General features: G+C 38.3%; 4 protein-coding genes across 5 annotated transcripts; 3 read left to right on the top strand and 1 right to left on the bottom strand.

The window, feature by feature from the left end:
- Nucleotides 1-381: 381 nt before the first annotated feature.
- LOC119987042 (protein NRT1/ PTR FAMILY 7.3-like) lies at nt 382-4,185 on the top strand. Its single transcript, XM_038831756.1, has 5 exons — nt 382-469; nt 559-679; nt 1,943-2,160; nt 2,248-2,810; nt 2,898-4,185. The coding sequence occupies exons 1-5, from the start codon at nt 443-445 to the stop codon at nt 3,766-3,768; spliced, it is 1,800 nt and encodes a 599-aa protein (XP_038687684.1). The 5' UTR covers nt 382-442; the 3' UTR covers nt 3,769-4,185.
- Nucleotides 4,186-5,048: 863 nt separating this feature from the next.
- LOC119987043 (pyruvate kinase isozyme G, chloroplastic) lies at nt 5,049-10,579 on the bottom strand. Its single transcript, XM_038831757.1, has 12 exons — nt 10,046-10,579; nt 9,556-9,837; nt 9,257-9,422; nt 8,786-8,920; nt 8,558-8,668; nt 8,356-8,444; nt 8,137-8,199; nt 7,154-7,329; nt 6,523-6,622; nt 6,189-6,337; nt 5,495-5,603; nt 5,049-5,410 (listed from the first exon to the last, which is right to left on the bottom strand). Exons 1-12 carry the CDS (start codon nt 10,259-10,261, stop codon nt 5,297-5,299), a joined length of 1,710 nt encoding a protein of 569 aa, XP_038687685.1. The 5' UTR covers nt 10,262-10,579; the 3' UTR covers nt 5,049-5,296.
- Nucleotides 10,580-12,072: 1,493 nt separating this feature from the next.
- On the top strand, nt 12,073-14,011 carry LOC119987044. 2 transcript variants are annotated; one of them, XM_038831759.1, is made up of 2 exons: nt 12,073-13,309; nt 13,742-14,011. In XM_038831759.1, the coding sequence occupies exon 1, from the start codon at nt 12,795-12,797 to the stop codon at nt 13,302-13,304; it is 510 nt and encodes a 169-aa protein (XP_038687687.1). In that variant the 5' UTR covers nt 12,073-12,794; the 3' UTR covers nt 13,305-13,309; nt 13,742-14,011. The 2 variants fall into 2 exon arrangements, with proteins under 2 accessions (XP_038687687.1, XP_038687688.1); XM_038831760.1 differs by having other exon boundaries at nt 13,739-14,011.
- Nucleotides 14,012-16,520: 2,509 nt separating this feature from the next.
- Nucleotides 16,521-21,403, top strand: LOC119986633 (ribose-phosphate pyrophosphokinase 1-like). The gene is made up of 8 exons (XM_038831274.1): nt 16,521-16,943; nt 17,824-18,000; nt 18,248-18,496; nt 18,909-19,052; nt 19,163-19,330; nt 20,058-20,127; nt 20,494-20,575; nt 20,938-21,403. Exons 1-8 carry the CDS (start codon nt 16,788-16,790, stop codon nt 21,116-21,118), a joined length of 1,227 nt encoding a protein of 408 aa, XP_038687202.1. The 5' UTR covers nt 16,521-16,787; the 3' UTR covers nt 21,119-21,403.
- The last annotated feature ends 936 nt before the right edge of the window (nt 21,404-22,339 follow it).

Below are 22,339 nucleotides of genomic sequence, written 5' to 3'. Positions count from 1 at the left end.
ACACTAAATATATATAGTAAAGGCGGTATCTCAAAATATGTCAAGATCAAAATTCCAACCAATTGAAAGACATTGTGGATTTTAGAGAGTGACCCTTGAAATTGAATTCCTACAAAGAGAGTAAGGAGAGAAAAATTAGAGAAAAACCAACACATATAGGCTACTCTCTATCCTAACACATTATGTCATATACATGATTTTGGACATATCAGGGCATGTGGGTATCTCCTCTCTTTTTTCCTCTAATCTCCACCTTTGATTTGGCCACTTGGGTAGCTTCCCTTTCTTCATTTAATCACAACCTTCCATCTCTCCCTTCCTCTCTCTATTTATTCACTCTTATTCCAATTCATTTTCTTGTCCTAAACTCCTCCCCTACTCTTTGATCACAACCACCTAGCTTTACACAATAGAGTAGTTGTCCTTCAACTCTTGATCATCAATGGCTTGTTTGGATGTGTGCAAAGAGGTTAGTACTTATTCGAACTCCTATTTTTAATTTCCTTCTCTTCTTTCTTGACAAACACATATGGTTTGATTCTCTCTATGTATGTATAGGTGAAGTTCAATGAGGAAGATGAAGAATACACTGCAACTCTTGATGGAACAGTTGATTGGCAAGGACGTCCTGCTATTAGAGGAAAATCAGGAAAATGGGTTGCTGGAATTATCATTCTCCGTAAGCTTTCCTCTCAAAAAAATGAAGAAGATTTATCTAGTTCTCTTCATTTAGTTTGTTTTCTAACTAAAGTTAGCATTAATTCAACTAGTTTCTTTGCCTCAATTGTGCTAATTAACAAATACTTGCAACTCTAGAGCAGCTTACAAAGTTTTGTTCAATATAACTCTCTAATGACTCAAAATGATACAGACACCCACTTACACTTTGTGACACACGTATAGATTGTACGCCTTTTCATGAGTCCCAAGTCTTTATCATGAGATGCAATACCTAGTTCCAACTCACACCACACATATAATTATATATAATAAACATGGTTAATAATTTTTTGGGTTGTTTTTGTTTTTAGGGAATTAGGGGATGGTGGGTCTTTTCTTTGTTTTCAGTTTTAGATGAGATGGAAAGAGGACAAGCTACATGCATGAAAACATAGAACAAGTGTTGAAATTTTTGTCTTCTCATGCTAAAGCTAAGACCAAACCACCACCATATGTATTATCAGAAAGAAAACAAACCAACTGTGTTGTGTGTGTTTTGTGTGGTGATGGTTATTTGCCATTGCCATCTTCCAATACTAGAAAAAGAGTGAGAAAATCAAAATTGCATGAAGCAAGCATCATAGCATATGCCCAACACGTAATTAGCCTTTTCAATATGTGTGATGTGGGTTCCTGCCACGTTTCAGTCATCACAAAATTGACACGATCGATGACAAATCATGAAGCAAAACATAGGGTGATGATAGTCTAAACATTAGGGTCAAATCGTATAGACTCGACATATCTTAAATTCAGTGTTTACTACGATTAATTTCGTCGTGGCCACACATTGGGTTTTAACCTAATTTACCATGTCGTCAGATGAGAAACTTTTGTACGTAGGAACTTGACGGCCTGACTTTAGTCCATATCCTCATATCGCCTCTATAAAATGCAAACTCGACAACCAAAAAAAATCACTCATCAACCGTTTATCAACTTCAAATAGAAATTCTGGATGCCCGCCAAATGTCTATTATTTTGGTCAGTTGCCCCTAATACTGAAAATGTGCATTTGAGTCCCCATTTTCACACAAAAAGGAAGAGACTAATGAGATGCCTTTTGGGGAAGCTGTGTGCTTTATAAGTATTACTTCACCGAGTCCCCATTTTGTGCAAGTATCTACCTTCGTGTGCAAGAACCAACCTTTCTAAAAGTCTATTCAAAGAAATTAAGGTCAACTGTGAATTTGACTGATTGTTTGTGATTATGAATCAACAGTGAACCAGGGACTGGCTACCCTAGCATTCTTTGGAGTTGGGGTTAATCTGGTGTTGTTCCTGACAAGAGTTCTACAGCAAAACAATGCTGAAGCAGCTAACAGTGTTAGCAAATGGACTGGCACAGTCTACATTTTCTCTCTTGTGGGTGCCTTTCTAAGTGATTCATACTGGGGAAGATACAAGACTTGTGCCATATTTCAAGTCATCTTTGTCATAGTAAGTAACTTGGACATTGAATCTTCAAGTATTCAACTTAATATTGTGTACTAATGATTCTACATTCTATCTGTATTGTAATGACAGGGTTTGGTATCACTATCTCTGTCATCATACCTATTCTTGATCAGACCGCGAGGCTGCGGCGATGAAGACACACCTTGCGGGTCTCATTCGAGCTTGGAAATAGGGTTATTTTACCTCTCTATCTACCTTGTCGCCCTCGGAAATGGAGGTTATCAACCTAACATAGCTACATTTGGGGCAGATCAGTTTGATGAAGAGGACCCTAAGGAAGGACAATCTAAGGTTTCTTTTTTTAGCTACTTCTACCTAGCTTTGAACCTTGGTTCCCTCTTCTCAAACACCATTTTAGGCTACTTTGAGGACGGAGGGATGTGGGCGCTCGGATTCTGGGCGTCTGCAGGCTCTGCCTTTGCAGGATTAGTCTTGTTTCTCCTAGGAACTCCGAGGTATCGATACTTCAAACCGACAGGTAATCCCCTCTCCAGGTTCTGCCAAGTCTTGGTCGCTGCGACAAGGAAATGGAAGGCTGTGATTTCGTCGGGTGAAGAGGGTTTGTATGACTTGGATGGCAAAGAATGTTCTATGAATGGTAACAGAAAGATACTCCACACTCATGGCTTCAAGTAAGTAATCAACATATAGCCTATAAAACTTGACTATGCTCACCATTCAGTCTACAATAATGCTAACTAATGCCCGCTTTGTATCAGGTTCTTAGATAAAGCAGCGTATATCACATCAGGAGACATCGATGACCAGAAGCGGGGTTTCCTCAACCCGTGGAATCTCTGCCCTCTAACCCAAGTAGAAGAGGTTAAATGCGTACTCAGACTACTACCAATATGGCTCTGCACTATAATTTACTCGGTTGTTTTCACACAAATGGCATCCCTCTTTGTGGAGCAAGGTGCAGCCATGAAGACTACCATCTCAAACTTCCGAATCCCACCTGCAAGCATGTCTAGCTTCGACATTCTAAGCGTCGCACTCTTCATTTTCATTTACCGAAGAGTCCTTGATCCACTAATTTGCAGATTAAAAAAGAAAAGTTCTGCAGGGCTTACTGAGCTTCAAAGAATGGGAGTTGGTCTTGTCATAGCAATACTAGCAATGCTTTCGGCAGGAATTGTGGAGTGCTACAGACTTAAGTATGCCAGAAAGGATTGCACACACTGTGAAGGTTCAAGTTCATTGAGCATCTTTTGGCAAGTTCCTCAATACGCATTCGTAGGAGCTTCAGAGGTGTTCATGTATGTGGGTCAGCTGGAATTCTTCAACGCACAAACACCAGATGGATTAAAGAGCTTTGGAAGTGCACTTTGCATGACATCGATCTCGCTAGGGAACTATGTCAGTAGCTTGCTCCTAACTATGGTTATGAAGATTTCGACAGAGGATCATATGCCTGGATGGGTGCCTGGAAATCTCAACAAGGGACATCTAGACAGATTTTATTTCCTATTAGCCGGTTTAACAAGTATAGACTTGGTTGTTTACATGGTATGTGCCAGGTGGTACAAGTGTATCAAGCTGGAAGGAAAATTTGGAGGGAACACTAAAGAAGAGAACTATGAAGTCTGAAGTATTTGGTCAAAACATCAGCCTGCAGAATGTTAAGGTTTACTGTAACTGCATATATGAATAAGAGGGATGGAAAGCAAAGACTCTGTAGATATTTTCCGTCAACTAGAAAGATGGGTGTTATGAGAGTAGGGAACCAGTTCATGACCACAACTCTCAGACATCCGCATTTCTCCTATTCCAAACACCCAGCTTGTAATTTCTTTCGGTCAAAGTTGTTTTTAGATGTAGGAGAGTGAGTGAGAGTGAGTGCAGGCTGTGTTGAGGTGGGTGGCTTTTGGTTCAAGGTCTTTGAAAATCTTCCCACCTCTTATTTGCTGGTTTCCAATGAAAGCAAGGACATAACTTGTATGGAAATTTTAATGTCAACTTGCATTAACTAAGATATTCATATGAATCACAATCAGGATTCTGGTAGCTTTGATGTTGTTGACACTTTCCATATTTCCAAAGCAGTATATTCATAAGGTTTATGATGGTCATCAAGTTAAAGGAGCTAACTTAATCAGAGATCAATATCCTATAAAGTAATGGCATGACTTGTGTTACATTGCCAAGGAAAACTATGTCAGCGAATCAGTAGAGACCTTAGTCTATGTGACTCTTTTGAGAAGTGCATCATCAGTTTGGTTCAGATAATTAGAAGATAAATACGTTGATCCTAAATGTTTGGGGCAGTAAACTGACCGATCATTCCTGTCAAATAATCTATTACCCGTATACTTGGGGGCCTAGATCATGTTAGCCACCAAGACTCACAAAGCATCTACTTACTCTGCTACGTTTTTCAACTAAAGTTATGTATGGAGAACAAGAAGAGTCCAGTGCATAGACATTCCTATTTCGAAGAGAGGTCGAGAACTCGTCGAGAAAGTTCCTAGATAGCATGGGACAGATCCATCAACATGCTATCCATAAGACTAGGACAAAGAAAAGGCCCATTTTTCACCGAGTGGTGAGCATAAGGAATACCAGAATCAGACTGATAGGATGTACAAAATGGAAGGTAACTGAAATACACTAGTTAAATTGAGGATGAGCTAACCAGAAGTTCACTCAAATTCACATAAGATGTCATATAGCACAAGAACCAGCCCAAATGTTTTCATGCATAATAACATGCAGAACAAAAGAGGGATTCTGATCCTAGCATCCATAGGATAGAAAGAAAGATAAACTCTAGACAGTTTCCATTTACAAAAAAATTCTCTTTGTTGTCGTATGTCAGCATATTAAGAAAGCACATGGGTTATGCTGTTAGGTACTGTCACTCATTAAAATACACAGAAATAGGCATTCGATTCAGATGGGTTATCTTCATAACATCCATAATCCATCCAGTAGAGTATTTCTTTCACATCAAAGAACTCAGTTAACAAACTAGCATTGTGATTTTCAAACTGATTATGTGTTTTCCAAATCTAAACTTAGCACAATATCTTATTGCCATTTCATAATTGAAATAAATAATGCTTGATATTAAGTAAGACAAAAAATAAAGCCAAAAGACCTTGTCAAGTGAGCAAAATCAGCCTTGGACCTTACGAACTTGAATGTGGTGTGTAGATTCAGCACGCCAGATTGGTTGTGCTCCACTTTGAACAAGAGTAACGTGTTCTCCCTCCATCAACTGGCCCTTATTCTAAAACATGAAATATTTCAGGAAAGATACAGGAAATCCAAGTGAGAAAACACAACAAAAGAAGAAGAAGATTTAATTACTAACCAGTAACAGCTTGAGTGCTCGGGAGAAGGTCTCCTCTGCATCATTGGAAAACTGCATAGATATGGGCATGACGCCTTGGTAAAGTGCCAGCCTCTGCTTAATCCTCTCTCTGCCAAGGCATACAAATGAGCCATGAAAAATTGAGAACAGAGAAGAAAGATGGCTATTAACATAACGTAATTAGCCAGAAGTAAACGTGAAAAAGAAAAGTAAAATTCAAAGAAAAATAAGGAACAAAATAATCCAGTCACAATTTGGAGAGAAGATTGAGGCCAACCGACCCGGTCATCAGAATTGCAAGGCTATGTTAAGTGCAAAAGCTTTGGTCCTTCTTTCCATTCTATTTCCTTGATGAGCGAATGAATTTCTGTTGTCAAAAGCTTATAGGCCCCACATCCTCCATACATTTGAGGTTGAAGATGGAAGAACCTTTTTTTATGAAACCCAATATAACATTCTGCTGATAGGGAAATTCTAGCATATGAAAGATGGCAAAAATGTTGTAGCAGACTACAGTAAGATAATAGTGTTTATAGTTTGCCTGGCCAGTGTAACCTATCTCTCAATTGTATTCAAAGAACATTTTCACATTTTAGGCAAGCTATCTAGCATACTATTTGAACTCAAAAAAAAAAAAAAAAAAAAAATGAAGTAAATGGATAAGAATTCTAAACAAGAACGCCACAGGACTTACTCATTTGTGAAGGCAAAGATTGTTGAGCAAGGCCGATAATGACTTAAAAGTACAGCCATGGATCCAGTTCTTGTGAAAACAATAATTGGAGTATTAAGTGTGTTTGCCATTGTTGTGGCATGGAAAGCAAACATTTCACCCATATGACTCTGTAAAAAATAAATGTCGCAAAAAATATAAGATAATTGGGAGGAGTGAGAGGAGAAGAGGTACATTCGAGAAATTTGATGAAGTGGTGCTACAATTTCACCACTAGACCAATTTCCAATTACGTATGTCACTAAACCTAACAAATAAAAATGCTCATGATTGTTTGTCATGATGAGTGCAAGACCTTATAGGAAGTAAGATTTGGATAAGCAGTGCTAACTGGTAAGCTTGACTCCGTCCTCAATGCTACGGAATGCATAACCTTCACTGCTTTCAATGGATACCTTGAGCCATTTTAGAAATAAGTTAGAATAAGATAAGATATCATAGAAAGTCAATCTAGAAAAGAAGAATCTAGTCCTACGTTCTATAAACTTTGCAACACCATCAATTAAACAACTAAAGCAATAGAAAAGCCTCATACCAGAAATGAAACCCACCCAAAGGGAAATAAATCTATCACTGGCACAATCAAATACTAGAAAGGTCTTGTAGAAAATTTATGTTTCTCAACACCTTTCTGTTCTGATTTTCCTCTACTAGAGTAGCCTGGATTGAATTTCTAGAGTAATAACTGAATAATAAAGTAAACAACTCCCATGCACAAGGCTCCCGCAGTGGACGGGGTTGGGGACAAACAAGATGTACGCAGATCTTACCCACTATATGCATAGAGTGTAACTGAATAATAAAAAAAGAAATGTTTTCTTTAAAGCTCCTTTCAGGTGAAACAAAAGACAGGTTCAAACTGCTACACTACATAATATCAGAAGCCTACGTACTAGGATTACCGAGAGTGAGCCAAGCCAACTTACTTCCCATGTGCAGTTTCTCCAGAGAGCATGATTGCATCAGAACCTTCTCGCACTGCAATTGCAATGTCAGAAACCTCTGCTCTTGTTGGCGTTGGATGATTAATCATGCTTTCTAGCATGTTTGTCGCCACAATGACTGGTTTCTGCATACTGCGACACCTTCTGATGATGTCTTCCTGTTTAAAAGATCACAAACACAATTATCGAACAAATTGTTCAGTGTATACATCGATTTCACGGTCCAAGACTTCAGTTATTAATCGAAAAATGCTGTAGACCATGTATCAAGAATGGAAAAAGCTATTGATCATACACATGCTATAGAGGACAACATGTGCAAAGGCACTATTTTGACCCACAATGACTTTATATCTCAAGTAGCCAGCCTTGCAGGAATCATAATGTCAGGAATTTGCATATGAAGCTAAAGTTTAATTTTCTAGACAATGCAACGCATTCCATCTGTCTTCTCTAAACCACACAAGAACCAGCAACCCCAATATATCAACAGTGTCATTACAAGTTCTAACTGTCAGCTAAAACCTAATTAAAAGATCTCCAGCCATCTCTTGTTCAAATCTTGAAGTATCTCACAAGTTTGACTACGACTTCGCATTCACAGGCATCATACACCTGGCATTTACAGTGGTTAAATGAGACCGACGTACCATTTTCATTTTGGTAAGTATATGTGCACCTAAGGTATGGACAAAATAGGATTAGCAGAAAGCATAGTAATAGACTGAAATGAATGGCGTTGGAAATCCAGGTTTTGGATCCTAACTGATCCCTTTACAGATTCTTGTAGATCCTAAATGATTTGGGATTTACGGCTTTGAGGATGATGATAATGATACATAAGATGACTTTAAAACAACAACCATTACTTCCAAAAGCAAAGCTGCAGAGGTGTGAATTTGACCAACATATTTTACATGCATGAAAATGTTGGTTCACAAATGAGATTCATACTATTTATTTACCTGCAATAAAGGGACATCCTCAATTGGAAGTTCGGCTCCAAGATCTCCGCGAGCAACCATTGCCTATAAATCACCAAAACTGTTAGATGATAAAGGGAACGAAATATATAACAAAAAGGTAACTCCCATCCACCCACTCGTACACATCCTCACTGACTAAATTATACCATTTATCATGGTGCCTAACAAAAAGATAAATTAGGGAAATAGCAGACAAACCCCGTCAGATGCGGAAAGTATTGAATGAAGATTAGGTATAGAGTCAGCACTTTCAATTTTCACGATGACATAGATATCCACATTGCAGCCTAGACAAGAGATATACAGAAGGTCAATTGCATATAGCCAAAAAAAAAAAGTGAATCCAAATTTTAGGTGTATGAGGAAACACTGATCAAAATGGGGAAAAAAAAACTTCTACTTTTTAGGTAATTTTTCAATTCATGGACCACTTTGGCATCCTTCACAAAGGATACAGCATAGAAATCGACTTGGTTGTCCACCCCAAATTTGATATCTTCCCAGTCTTTGTCTGTGGAAAATGCCACACATGGCAGAAAATTACTTAGCATAAGAGCATTAATGAAGCCATTGATAAAGCAAGCAAATGTTTACAGAAACACATTCAGCCTATGAAAAAGATAATAACCTGTTATTGAGGGCAGTGTAGCACTCTTTCCACGTACATTCAAATGACGTCTTGATTTTAGTTCTCCACCATCAATTACTACACATTTTACCGAATCCTTTGTCTTTGACTTCACAGCCAATGACATCATTCCACCTATGACAGCAAAAAATAATAATAAACTCTTCATGCTTTACAAACAAGCAAGCGATTTGGGAAATAAATGAATTTGTACTCTCTCTTTTTTTTTGGTGGAAGTCGAGGAAAGAAAATTTATACTTTCGGAATGAGATTATGACAATGTATCAAATATTGACTCCAGATATCAAAGAACCCAGAAAGGAAACAATGCTCAAGTATCCTTCAGATAAACATTAAAATACTGCATCACATATGTAACTTATAGGGGTGGCAAACAGAAACCAGCTTCAACAAGCCATAATCAATCCACTATGTGACAAAAGCTTCCTACTCCAGAAGGTAACTACTAACCGTCTACCAGTAGAATGTCTCCAGCCTCTACATCACTAACAAAATCGTCATAATTTACGCTAACGGTATCTTCTGTGCTGACTCCTCTTTTGATTGTGAAATTAAATTCTTGTCCCTCCTTGAGCAAAATTGGTTGAGGCACATCTCCACTTCTAACCTCAGGACCCTACATCGAGAAAGAAGTTAGCAGCAAAGCTAATTACTAGCCGTAAATTAAACATAAACAGAGATTATGCAATGTGAAGAGGTACTGAACAACATTTGAATATAACCCAAAACTATTTCACAAACAAATATACCTTAGTGTCCAACATTATTGCTATGACCTTATCCTCGAATTGAGAATTGTATTCTTTAACCAGGTCGATAGTTTTCTGATGAGATGCATGGTCTCCATGTGACATATTTAAACGAGCCACATTCATTCCAGATTCTGCGAGCTTCCATATCATTTCACGTGAGCTACTCGAAGGACCAATTGTACAAACTATCTTCGTCTTCCTCCGAGCATTTGAACCCAACTTGGTCAGCCCCAGAGGATGACTACTTACGGTAACCTCAGGGGACGAGTTCAGCTTCTCCTAAACAACTCAAATCACCAACTTTAGACACAATTTCAATTTTCTCGTCCATAACTATGATAAAATAAGAACAGAAAGAGAACTTTTGAATGTGATTTCCCTATATAATATTTCTCAATCACATGCTTTCTAGCATTTTCCCAGTAACCAATCAGGCAACGAATAGTGAAATTTAGAATCTGAAAATATGGAACAAAAGAACACTCACAGGAGTAAAAGGACCATTTTGGGAGGAAAGTTGGTCACTTTGATTCTCCTCAGAAATTTTGATCGATCTGACGGCTGGCATACGCTTCTGAAAGACGTATCTCCGTCGGATTCTAGAATCGAACAGCGATTGAACATCGCTAAGATTCCTAGAAGAAGACAAAACGCGATGATCCGCAGTAGAAAACCTCGCGGAAATATGACCTGCGGCCGCCATAAGTGAGAGAGAGTGTTTGTGTTGCTTGTCTGTGAAAATCAAAAACCTGAAAAGAGTAGGGAGAGAGAGGCGGGGAGGAGCAGAGGAGTTATGAAGAGGGACCAGAAGAGGACAAAAGAAGAGCCTTGCGCGTGTGGTTGATTACGAGGAGAAGATCGCGAGAAGAAGAGTCTGGTTAGGACAGTTGGACTACTCTGCTGCTGCTCTGTAGTCTCTAGTCTCTACCACTGCTCTGCCTCGTTATTTTCTCTGTTCGTTAAAGGCTGCCTCTCACTCGCACTCGCAGTCGCGGACTCGCGGGGCAGGTTTAAGTTTGTTCTCCACTCTCTCCTATTCCTAAATCCTAATTACCATCACTCATTTTCTTTCTTCATTTTAAGCCTTTTCTTTTATTATTATTTTTAACTATCATATATGAGTTGGTTTCTTACTAGGAGCTCTATTCTTGTAACTACGCATCGGATTTTGACCCAATTTATCCGGTTGTCAGATGAGAAACTTCTACACGCGAACCTGACATGTCCGAGTTTATGTCTATATTATATGTCCAAATGATGAATTTGTATAATATCATTCTCATTAAAAAAAAAAAGAGAGAGAAGAAGAAAGAGACCCCACTTATACAACATAGATTTTGGCAATGCAATGTAGTTGGATTGTCATGTGGATCCAAATGAATCTACAAAGATAAATCTTTGTACACTAGGCAAGAGGATAACAATTTACAAATTATGGCTACACTTATTTGTTTCAATAGGACTACTACTTACTTACGAGCGTGACTTTTATATACTATTATCTACAAATAATCAAATTATTAATGGCTAGATGAAACCAAGAAATAACCCCTAACGTGCAAAATTATAGAAGATCCCCTTTAACATTTTTAACAATTCCATCGAATTGAGTATGATTGTATGTGTATAAGTATATAGATACTCAATACAAATGAATAATGTATTTAGGGAGTGTATTGCAAGTGGCAAGAGGCAAGTGACAGAAATAGCAGGCAGTGCCACAATGTTTGGTGCATAGTAGGGGGCTGGCATCACAACAATTACCAAGGAAACACATAACCTTGTGCCTAAATCTTAGAGAATATCTATGAGCTCGACAAATCACAAATCACATCGGGTCCAAAAGATCTCTTCTACTTGTACAATGACTGAGACAACAAAGCCATGTCGTTTGTCTTTGATTTGTTTTGTGGAGTAGGCGAGAATTTCTCCCTAAAATCAAATGTCCCCACATTTTTTATTCTCTAGTATATACCATGCATTGTTTCTGACATAGAAGATGTCGAAATAATGAATCAGATAAGAACTAGTGGGCCATGAAAGTTGGAAAGGCTTATCAGTTCATTGGGCTTTTATAGCAATGGGCTTATTCTGGCTCAGTTTGTAAATGTTCTGGGGTTCTGGACCTTCTGGTTGTTTCAGGCAAGGCCCAACAGCAGCCCTTCATAAAAAAAACAACACTTTTTTAAACTTGGAAATCATCTAACTCAACATATCATTTTGACAGTTGGTGTCCGTAAATTTCGGACTGTCCTCGTACTATACTAACGACAAATAAGATTGGATTGAAGCCTATACAAAAGAAGGTTGAAAGTGAGACGAACTAGAACCAAAATTTTAAAAAAAAAATCTCGGTTGACTTGGAGATGTTAACCAATTAGGCTGGCCAAGTGTTTTTATAAGAAAAAAAAAAAAGAGTAAAACAGGCGAACCTCAAAACGAGAAAGCCAGCAGTACTGCAGTAGCAGGTTCATATGCCAACATGTCAGAGCTGCCTTCACATATCACGAGGGGACTAAAGAATCTAGTTCTAACTTCTAACCCAATCAACAGGCACTGCTCCTCCTGTAGTCCTCGTTCAATTCTTAAGATTTGCGACTGCGTGGGCTCCGGAGATAAGGGAACGTAGGGGGAGGGAGAGAGACGAAGCTCTCCTTCAATCTTCAAGATGAGAACCAGAGAAGCCCACTCTTCAAAGCCAAAATACCCATCACTGTATTCAACCTGCCCTTCACTTCTAACACCTCAAGATCCCTCCTTTTCTCTCTCTACAAATTATTCTTCTGGTCCTTCTGCAAGACTCTCTTACTCTGCCTCCACCACTACAGTCTCCCCTTTCTCTTTATCCCTCAAGTCGGATTTAGGGTTCTTTGGCTCTCCACGCAATTCCCCTCTCATGTTCTCTGCTCATTTCTCTCTTTCCCCCCACAAACCCATATACTATCATCCCCACCTTCTCTATCCACTTCAAGCCCCAATTCGGCCACTTCTCTCTTCTCAAGACCACATCTTCTAACCCTAACCCTAACCCTAAATCAAATTCTGGGTCCCACTCCATTCCCGAGGCTAATCCGGATTCTGGGTCACGTTAAAATGGTCTGTTTGGAGATGGGTTTGTACGAGATGGTTGGCAGGAGGTAAAGTTAGAACCTTGTGGTAGCAATGACAATGGTGATGCAAAAGCTAATTCTGATTATACTGGAATTGGCCCAATTGGGTTTATACCAGATAGGTCAATGAGAGGAGTGGCTATTAAGGCTAGGACAGTGTTGCCTGTGACAAAGAGGGTAGCAGCGAATTTGAGGTGGGGAGTGAATTTACCTGCAAATTTGAGGGGAAAAGTTCCATACTTGACTCTGGATAAGATAGGGATAATGAGGGTGGAGGACGTGAAAGTGGTGAAAACAAGAATGAATAAGAGTGATGTGGGGGATGTTGAGATGTTGAAGGGTATGTACTTTTGGATGAAAAGGTACTTGGAGGTTTTGGAGAAGGAAAATATGGAGATGAGACAGAGTTTGGAGGGGTTAAGATTGGGAATTTCATCTAGGAAGTCACATGGGGAGAGTAATGGTGGTAGAAAAACAGCATTGCCACCTCCTAATGATAGTTTGCATCACTTTGAGCAGTGGAGTGGCAAAAAGAATGGTGAACTCAGAGCCCAAAGAGAGTTGAAGAAGCCTGTCAATCAGGTGATTGATTTGGAAAGTGAGTTGCAGAAGGCTATCAAGGCTGCTTCCTCGTAGACCAGGTTTGGGATGTCTGAATGTATCATGTATGGTTTGCTTGCTTCTTCTTAATTTGTATATAGCAGCTGAGCTTTTGTCAAGAAATCATTTTCCTAATTTATTTAGGGTAGCAGAGGCACAGATAGCATCGCAGGGTTGTTGATGCAAACCTACTTGGTGGCATTAATAATCCAGTGTAAAATAATGTAGCCCACGCCGTAGGTTCCATCGTCCATGTATCTTTATTTCACTTGCAAGTGCAACAACACTTGAACCAGTTAATGAACTTTTGTTGTGAGCATTCGCTCATATTTAAATTTTGGAAAAAAAATTGATCCACTTTGATGGTTTGTTTGTTAAAATTTCTCTGTCGGATATCTTAGACGCGCCTTTTGCTTTCTTTAATTAAATGAGCTTTTGATTGATTTTTCATCTTTGTATTTGTTTGCAAGTAGCCAAGTACATGCCTTGGCTCTCTACCTGCCAATCTGTAGCATAAATAAGCAAGATGTTGGCGGTCGTGGAAATGATGGAGCTTGAAGATTAAGCTTATGATCTATTATTCTGAAAATGGGATGAAGGAAAAAGGGACCTCTTTGACATGTGGAGGTTTTTGCTCTTATCAATATCGATCTTTGGAGAAATTATCCCAACATTCTTTTCGTTACATGATAACATTTTGCAATTTGGTTCAATAGTCCAATATAAGTAAAATTTTCGTCTAATATTCTTAAGGAACTACTTGAAGTATCGATTATCTGCACTAAAACCCCAATAGTTTCTTTGTCTAATATTTCAGACATTTTAAAACTCCGATAGTCACATGTTTTCCTGATGGAACTATTGGGGAACCAGTTGAATTTTAATTTTTTGTTCATTTTGATACAATGAAGTCCACTTTTGTTTTAGTCGGAGTATTCGCCATTGTGACTTGGAGGCAAAACTATCCCATCTTTGGCACAATAATCCTTGACTTTATTACCAAACTAAGGTTGAAAATATGATTTTAAGCTCTTGGGCAAATACCCTTGAATATCTTGGCATAGCTTTTGACTTATATGGATCTTCTAGGACAAAAAAGCTCCACATTCTTTCACCATGTATTCCTAGGCTGAACAGAACCCTGGATCGAAAACTTTTTCATCCTATGCAGGATATTGTGATAGAGCCAGTGGAATTGCAGTTACTGCTAAGATTAAGGTGATTATAGCTATGGCCTGTTGGAGAGCTGCCATGATTCTTGTATCTAATGAACCTAATTTGCATGTCTCTGTGTTGTGGTTTATGTAGTCTTTTAGTTAACATTTACAGTACACTTGCACTAGATACTTGTTCTTGGTGCTTTAGTTTTAGGAGTTACAGAACAGTAATGAATGGTTGAGATTGAAGACATATATCTTCATCGATTTAATTTAGATTGTTCCGTTTTCTTCCAAAACCCTACTTCTGCACAAATGGCAGATGTTGGGTATTATCCCAATGTAGTAGTATTGTGAATTAGGAATCTGCTTCTCTTCTGTCCTTTAATTCTGTCTGCTTTTGAAGAAATGGCGTTTCTGGGATAAATTTGTGTGTTTGTGACTTTGTGTGACTGGTAAAGACCAAATGTACATGTTTGATGATATAGAAGAAAGTCTTCTGGAGTCTTGATGACAGAGATAGATCTCACAAACATTTACCATGATGTGGTTATGATAGAACAAAGGATCTGGAGACATCTGAAATTCCGATCTTTTCGTGACAAGGACCGTGTTGTTTAATTTAGATGAACAGCAGCTCCATGTTGGAGAAAAACTGGAGAAGCTATTGCTATGAGAAGCGACACTGAGAATGGTATTGCCATTGTTGTTCTCATTCTGGCATGGCCATGTTCATTCTTCACAAGCACTTTGTATTGAACTTTATTTATTTCATCTCCAAGACACAATGCATCTTGTTAAACCGTTTGGATTCAATCGAGACATTCTTGTTGTCATGAGGATAGTAGATAAGATAGCTGGGAGGCAAAACTGTTCCCTCTTTAGTTTCTTTCTTTTGTTTAGTCAAGTTCATGTTCCATTAGGTCACTGTTGCTCAGCCTATGTTATGCCTTCCATTCTTTCAAGCATAAGACCTGAAAGAATGCGGTAGCAGTATCAACTACTATCAAGCATGTGAGGAGATGATTACTGTAGAGGCAAGGCTCTGCCACAAAGGTATTGTTCACTCTGGACAACGTGATGGTCCGCTAGTTCCCTCATGAATTTATTGCAGGGCAAAGTCCCCCACTTCGAACTCATGAGTGATGGGAGAGTGAATACTCAACTTATAAATTAAGGTAGGTGATAACTTGGTACTGGGTTGGGTTCGAAGTGGGGGAGGTTTTTTTTTAATAGGAAAGGCTCTGCCACAAATTGTCAGCCACTCTCGCAACTCCATTTGGCACGTAAATGGCCTCAGTTCTGTTGCACAGAAAAGTTTGAAAGCCCCCCTCCACTTAATAAATAAAAGAAGTAGCACAAAGTTAGTTGGACCCATCAAGGCTCAATCACATCACTTGTTGGGTTGTTATCAAAAAAATTCACACTTCATTCTCCAACGCCAACTTCCCATTTTGAACACTTTTCTTTTAGTAGAAAGGTCGAATTACTTACTAAAGTGTGTAACGTCACAAGTTAACACCTCATATTCTAGAAGCCTAATTAGTCCCATTTTGGTTACTTGTAACGAAAATGGTAAGAATGTCAGTGTTTTTTTTTTCTAGGTTGTTCCAAATTGAATAATGCTACAGAGTCGCAACTCTGTCCATAAATAAATTTTTCATCTTTTTGCCTAATTTTGAACAAAATTAGGCCTTTCGACATCATTTTGGTACAAAATATTTTATGGAGCCTAAACTATCATGGTGAAATAGTTATTGATTGTAAAATATACACGTAGGACTCACATAACATTCAACACTCCATATCAATTAGGGGTTAGGTGTGAGTTATGTTTCGAGGGTCTCAATCATTATTATTCTAAATTTAGAGACGACGCACATGATATATGTGAAAATATGAATCTCACGTGATATATCTGAAATTATTGCGTCCATATCAGATTTGATATACCTGGGAGAGAAAAACATTGACATCGTAGCAATAGCAAACTTCAAGTATTCAATCTACCTCGTGTATTTGTGTAAGCTTATCTGGATTAACGGTCCAGATTGATACAGCAATCTTATAGCTTGCGACAGGTATGGCAAGTGGATCCGCCAAACCTATCTCTCCATTAACGGTCCAAATTCATATTCTGAAACATAGAAAGCAGGTAAACGGCGACGTTTTATGGTGGTGTTTTTCCACCGACTGTCGTCGAAGGAAAAAGAAGCAAGAAACGGCACGGAGAGCAGCACCTACCTCCTCCACCGTTGTTTAAAAGGCAAGAGGAGAGAAAGAGAGAGAGAGAACTCGGCCTCTCAAATCCCTCTCAGACACCATAACCAACCAAACCCTGTGCATTCAATTGTGAGGGAAAATGGCTTCAGTAGCTCTGTCTTCTCCTTCGCAAGCGCACCAGGCGTCGTCGTTTCTGTCGTCGTCTTCTTCGTCGCTCTTCTCTCGTTCCTCACTCTGCTTCAAGGGCTTGGCTTCCGGTGCCTCTCGCTCACGAACTTTCGCTCAAAATAGCGTGGTAAGAAACAATATTCGTTGGGTGATTGATTTTGGCTTTGAAGTTCGCCTTTATTCCAATTTTTGATACAAGCGAAAAAATGGGCAAAAAATTGGTTGAGTTTCAATTTATTGTTAATTCTCTGTAATTAGTTTCTTAAATGTCTGTGTTTATGTATTGCACACGTGCATGTAATAGTAAAGTTTTGTTCTTTACCCTGTACTGTTGTTTGTTTCGAGGATTTTGCTGTTTGTTTTTACCGAATTTCAGAAAATTTTCCTGAGGACGAAAGTAATTAAATTCATCTTGAGATAATGTTGTTGGGTTTATGTAGAGATTGGCTTTGTACTACCGATGGTTTTAAAAAATATAGATGATGCTTATAAATCTTTTGAGATGAGGGAAAACCCGACGCAGATTTCACTATTGTGGCACTGCATTAAGGCCCGGAGAACCCTGGAGCAGCCTCTTGCTGGTTTTGGTTACAAAATTAATGTGATTGTTTTGTGGTCCCTGATTTAGTACAGAAATCTATGGAGCTGCTATGAATATGGAAATAATGGCAAAAATGGTGTGTAGTAATTGCAAGTTTTGTGGCTTTATGTACTGATACCACCACAGACAATATAGATTCTAAGATATTATATTAAAAAAGTGCAGCAAGAGAAAAGAACAATGCTTTATATGGTAGCTTCAGATTTTCACTTGTAAATTCACAGGTAGCTGCTTTTTCTCCCAAACAGCAATTGTTGCTGTTGTAGATGAGGCATGAGCATCAGTTTTTATTATTGTGGCTTGCCATTTCTGTATGATATTTTCTTAATATTATATGCAGTTTAACAGTTGTCAAGCTGTTTCTTGGTAGTGGTATGTGTACTGATACAACTATTCATTGTACTAGAAATGTGATATGCAAGAGCCATTGAATATTGGCAATGGGAAGCCAAGTATTCCCATCCTTAATGAACGAACTTTTCCCAAGTTCTTGGAGACAGCACGCATGGAAAAGACAGTTAACAGAACGAATAGTACGAGGCTGAAATTGTTTACTGGCACGGCAAACTCTGCTCTTTCTCAGGTAATTATGTTGCTACCGATTTCATAATTGTCATGTAGGAATTTAAGACCAACTGTAGTGGGATGAGATTACATGTTCTATAGAAGTGCTACATGCTGTTGATTTAAATGTTATTTTGGTTTGGCTGAGTTCATTTATTCTCAGTAGTTGTCAGAACGTGAAAGCTCCCTCATTGTAGTATTCTCCTGAATTAACATTCTTATTGTTCTGGAACCGTTTGATTCCTGACTTTGTCATTTACCCCCAGGAAATTGCTTGGTACATGGGTCTGGAACTTGGAAAGAGAAACATAAAGCGATTTGCTGACGGTGAAATCTATGTTCAGCTGCAAGAAAGCGTTAGGGGATGTGATGTTTTTTTGTTGCAGCCTACCTGCCCTCCAGCAAACGAGAATCTTATGGAGCTTTTGGTAATGGTTGATGCTTGTCGGAGAGCATCGGCAAAGAATATTACTGTTGTGATTCCATATTTTGGATATGCAAGAGCAGACAGAAAGGCAAGTTTCCTGCTGCCATAAATTGTGGCTGGTTTCTGTTTAAGTTTTTGTGATGAGTTGAATGAGGGAGTTATAATGATGTGTGTGATGCATTTAATTATGTTAGGGGATGAGAGGCGGGTATGCTCAAACAAAACCCGGATGGCTGGTGTAAATGTGTTGATTGGAATATACTTACTCATATGTTATATGAAACACTTGAAATCCCTTTTTCATGTTCTTTTTTGATGCTGGTCTGAATGTTTGCTTTTCATTCTTTTGTGGTTCAATGTTAAGGGATTATGTTTGTGGTGAGTTAACAACAATCCGTTATCATCTTATGCTAAATCTCTATCATTTGAACTGGGTTGTATTGTGTACGGGATAATGTACTAGCCTCCAATATTTTTTTCTTGATTTTGTTTGTCTCCAGACTCAAGGCCGTGAGTCAATTGCGGCCAAACTTGTTGCAAACCTTATCACAGAAGCAGGTGCAAACCGTGTTCTTGCTTGTGATATTCATTCTGGTCAGTCAATGGGTTACTTCGATATTCCAGTTGATCATGTATATTGTCAGGTAATTTCATTCAAAATGTATATCTTCAGGTTATTATTCCATTGTCTTGATTTTTCTATTTCTTATTTTACATCCCCTGATGTTTTTATCACTTTATGTCTGTACTGTAGCCTGTAATTCTTGATTATCTTGCCAGCAAGTCCATTGCTTCCAATGACTTGGTGGTAGTTTCGCCTGATGTTGGTGGAGTGGCAAGAGCACGTGCTTTTGCTAAAAAATTATCTGATGCACCCTTGGCGATTGTGGATAAAAGGCGACATGGTCATAATGTCGCAGAGGTAAATTCTGCATCAATAATAATCGCATCTTTCCTTGAGCTTTCCTATCAATAATTCGTGTTATTATATTTCAAGCATGAGGTTGATTTGATTTTCTTTAGCTATGAGTATATGATATTTGCAAGATAACCTCCCCACTTCACCGATAGTTGTTTCTAAAAGTTCAATTCTTGTTCTTCACCTCTGTCCTTTTTGAGTTCTCTCATTTTCATGATACTTTACAGTCCTGTATTTATCTTCTTAGTTTCTTGCATCCCAAGTGTTCAGCTTCTCTAGCCTCTCTTTCTTAGTTTCCCACTTAAGTGCTCTTTTTTTGCCCTATTACTTGACATATGTTGTATTGAGATATTCAATTCTCATTAGAATTTTCACTGTTTCATGTGTGGCACAAAGGCTTTGGATGATGTTCGCAATTTTTGTTAAATACTTTCAGAAATCTTTTCTTCGTCAATGCATGTTTCTTATCCCAGTGATATCTTGTGTGATACTCGTGATTTGATAGTCAGATTAATTTGGCAGGCGTGGTGCTTGGCTAATTTATTCGCTTCCAATGTTTCTCGTACCATAAGTCAACCACAATGTTTCCATGACCTTGTTAGATGCACGTTCTTGTTTACCTATAACCGTCGGAGTTTGATGTTGGGAGAAAGAAACTTGCATCAATTGTCTTTTCTTAGTGATTACATTAGTTAGTCCCTCAAATGTAATCCTAACATTTATCTGGCAGGTGATGAACCTTATTGGTGATGTTAAAGGAAAGGTTGCTGTTATGCTGGACGACATGATCGACACTGCCGGTGAGATCAAATAAAATTTCTTTTAGACAGCACAACTTTCAGTTCTAACCTTTTTTCCCTTGTCAAAGTTTCTCGTTATGATTATGCTCACTTTTAAGTTATTTTATTCTATATTTTCTTCATTCTCTTTTTTCTCCCAAGCATTACTGATGTAAGTTCTTTCCCATTGTTATATTTTCGTTCATCCATTAATTTTGATATTCTGGAACTTCAATATTCGTACATGGTGTTTGACTAAAAAAAAAAGGAAGATATTTGAGAGATGATTGGCAGAGTTCTCTTTAGTACTTTAAAAATCCGTTTTGTAATGTCCGGTTTGTTCTAAGCTAAACTAAATGTGCAAACTTTGATGGTTGTGCACTGTAGGGACTATCGCAAAAGGAGCAGAACTTTTACATAAAGAAAGGGCCAGGGAAGTGTATGCATGCTGCACCCATGCTGTTTTCAGGTGATGAATCTTCCCTTTTGCCTATGTTTTTGTGACGAGGGAAAACCTATTCACACGAGCCACCATTCATTCATTGTGATTCTTGGGTTGCAATCAGCTTTATACCCTATGCTGTCTTGAATTTGCATTGAGTTCTTTCGACGCTTCACTGAAACTGTTTGATTTGGTCATGACTACATTATCTAGAATTCTAGTCAACCTACTCATGTTTTAGTTGTAGTATTATTACACATTCATTCAAACTAGGCACTTTTGCTGAGCACGTCTGTTGCCTGGCATAGTAGAGCAGGCATCAGCTTCGACAAGTTATGGAAAAAAATTTCGTCATTGATATCCTCTCTGTTGTTTCCATGTCTGAACAGCCCTCCAGCAATTGAAAGGCTATCAAGTGGCCTGTTTCAAGAAGTGATAATTACGAACACAATCCCAGTAGCGGAGAAGAATTACTTTCCCCAGTTGACTGTTCTTTCAGTAGCAAACCTTTTGGGAGAGACCATATGGCGCGTTCATGACGACTGTTCTGTCAGCAGCATTTTTCAGTGAAATTCCATTCGAATTTATTCCTCATAATTGATTCATGGGCACCCTTTGGTTGCTCCTCAAGCGGAGAAGGGGATTCGGAGTAGGCCTTAGTTTTTGTTTTAATTGAGTCCATTATTTCATCATTATCTTGACAGCCTACAGCCCAACACTTCTGGGATTTTACTATATGAATTCATAAGGAGAACTCGTTGGAATTCATTACTTTGGTTCATTAGTTTAAAGAGAAAGAAGAGGGAAAGAGAAATTTTAGTAGATAATTACTTGTTCTATTGTTCTCCCTTTCAATTGTTTCTGTTTTAGTAGTAAACCCATTTTGTTTCTATTGTTCTACCTCTAACTGACAGTTCAAACTTCGAATTGATTGGTGGGTTATCGTCAAAGATATGTTAGTGAGGATCAACTAAAAAATCAATTGAAATTCCGAAAAATCTATCAAACCGTCAATAACTGATCGATTGGTTGGTTTTTTTTTTATGTCAAAAAATCGGGAAGAAAAAAAGACAATCGAAACCGACCATGGACAATCCTAAAATGCAACCTCAATTGTCTTGTTCAGTTACTGATGCTTGCTTGACCGTATACTCACATGAGGACTGCTTCTATCTAAGATAATACTGTTGTAATCATAATATGAACTTTCTCTACTTTGCTAATGAAGTTGAAGTTGGGGGAATTCATCCTTGTGTCTTGACTTCTAAAATAATCAACCATGTTCCTTGGAGATTATCTATGCTTATCAAGCTTTAGAAAACTTTTCTCTGAAAGTCTGAACATATGGGCAACTAGCATCATCAATTTTTGGAGAATTTTCATAAGTAAAGCTTAATAACTAGTGTGGATACTCGTAACTTTTGTTGATTTTACATATTTTAATCTTAGCCATTGGAATTGACCAATGGTTGAGATTAAAAAAGACCTATATATCAGGTTTGTAACCCGTTTTAGTCTTTTCACTTCCATTTTCTCTCCCGTTAATTATTAATTGCAATATAAATTAACAAAAGTTATGAATGTCCGCATAAGAGAAGTATGTGTGTTTGTGTATATGGTTAAGGAAACAAAAAACACAACATTAGGGGGCCTCAAATACTCTGTAACGGCCCATTTGACTGTCATATCAGCCCAATCGTTTTGAGGCCTATGAAATTTTGGGATCAGCCAATTGGGAATATGGGCCAAGAGGTTTGTGGTTCAATGGCCAAACTAATTGAGTGTGTCTCC

This window comes from Tripterygium wilfordii, chromosome 20 (assembly GCF_013401445.1).
Source record: "Tripterygium wilfordii isolate XIE 37 chromosome 20, ASM1340144v1, whole genome shotgun sequence".
Taxonomy (NCBI): Eukaryota; Viridiplantae; Streptophyta; class Magnoliopsida; order Celastrales; family Celastraceae; genus Tripterygium; species Tripterygium wilfordii.
Note: the sequence above shows the minus strand (reverse complement) of the source record. Positions and strands in the feature narration are given on the sequence as shown.

Coding starts and splice junctions, on each gene's coding strand:
- LOC119987044 (XM_038831759.1), top strand. CDS start 12,795: ATGAGAGGAGTGGCTATTAAGGCTAGGACAGTGTTGCCTGTGACAAAG.
- LOC119987042 (XM_038831756.1), top strand. CDS start 443: ATGGCTTGTTTGGATGTGTGCAAAGAG. Junction 680..1,942: donor TGCTGGAATTATCATTCTCC/GTAAGCTTTCCT, acceptor ATGAATCAACAG/TGAACCAGGGACTGGCTACC. Junction 2,161..2,247: donor TTCAAGTCATCTTTGTCATA/GTAAGTAACTTG, acceptor TTGTAATGACAG/GGTTTGGTATCACTATCTCT.
- LOC119987043 (XM_038831757.1), bottom strand. CDS start 10,261: ATGGCGGCCGCAGGTCATATTTCCGCGAGGTTTTCTACTGCGGATCAT. Junction 8,669..8,785: donor TACACTGCCCTCAATAACAG/GTTATTATCTTT, acceptor CATTTTCCACAG/ACAAAGACTGGGAAGATATC. Junction 6,623..7,153: donor GGAGAAACTGCACATGGGAA/GTAAGTTGGCTT, acceptor AAATGGCTCAAG/GTATCCATTGAAAGCAGTGA.
- LOC119986633 (XM_038831274.1), top strand. CDS start 16,788: ATGGCTTCAGTAGCTCTGTCTTCTCCTTCGCAAGCGCACCAGGCGTCG. Junction 19,053..19,162: donor TTGATCATGTATATTGTCAG/GTAATTTCATTC, acceptor TCTGTACTGTAG/CCTGTAATTCTTGATTATCT. Junction 20,576..20,937: donor TGCACCCATGCTGTTTTCAG/GTGATGAATCTT, acceptor ATGTCTGAACAG/CCCTCCAGCAATTGAAAGGC.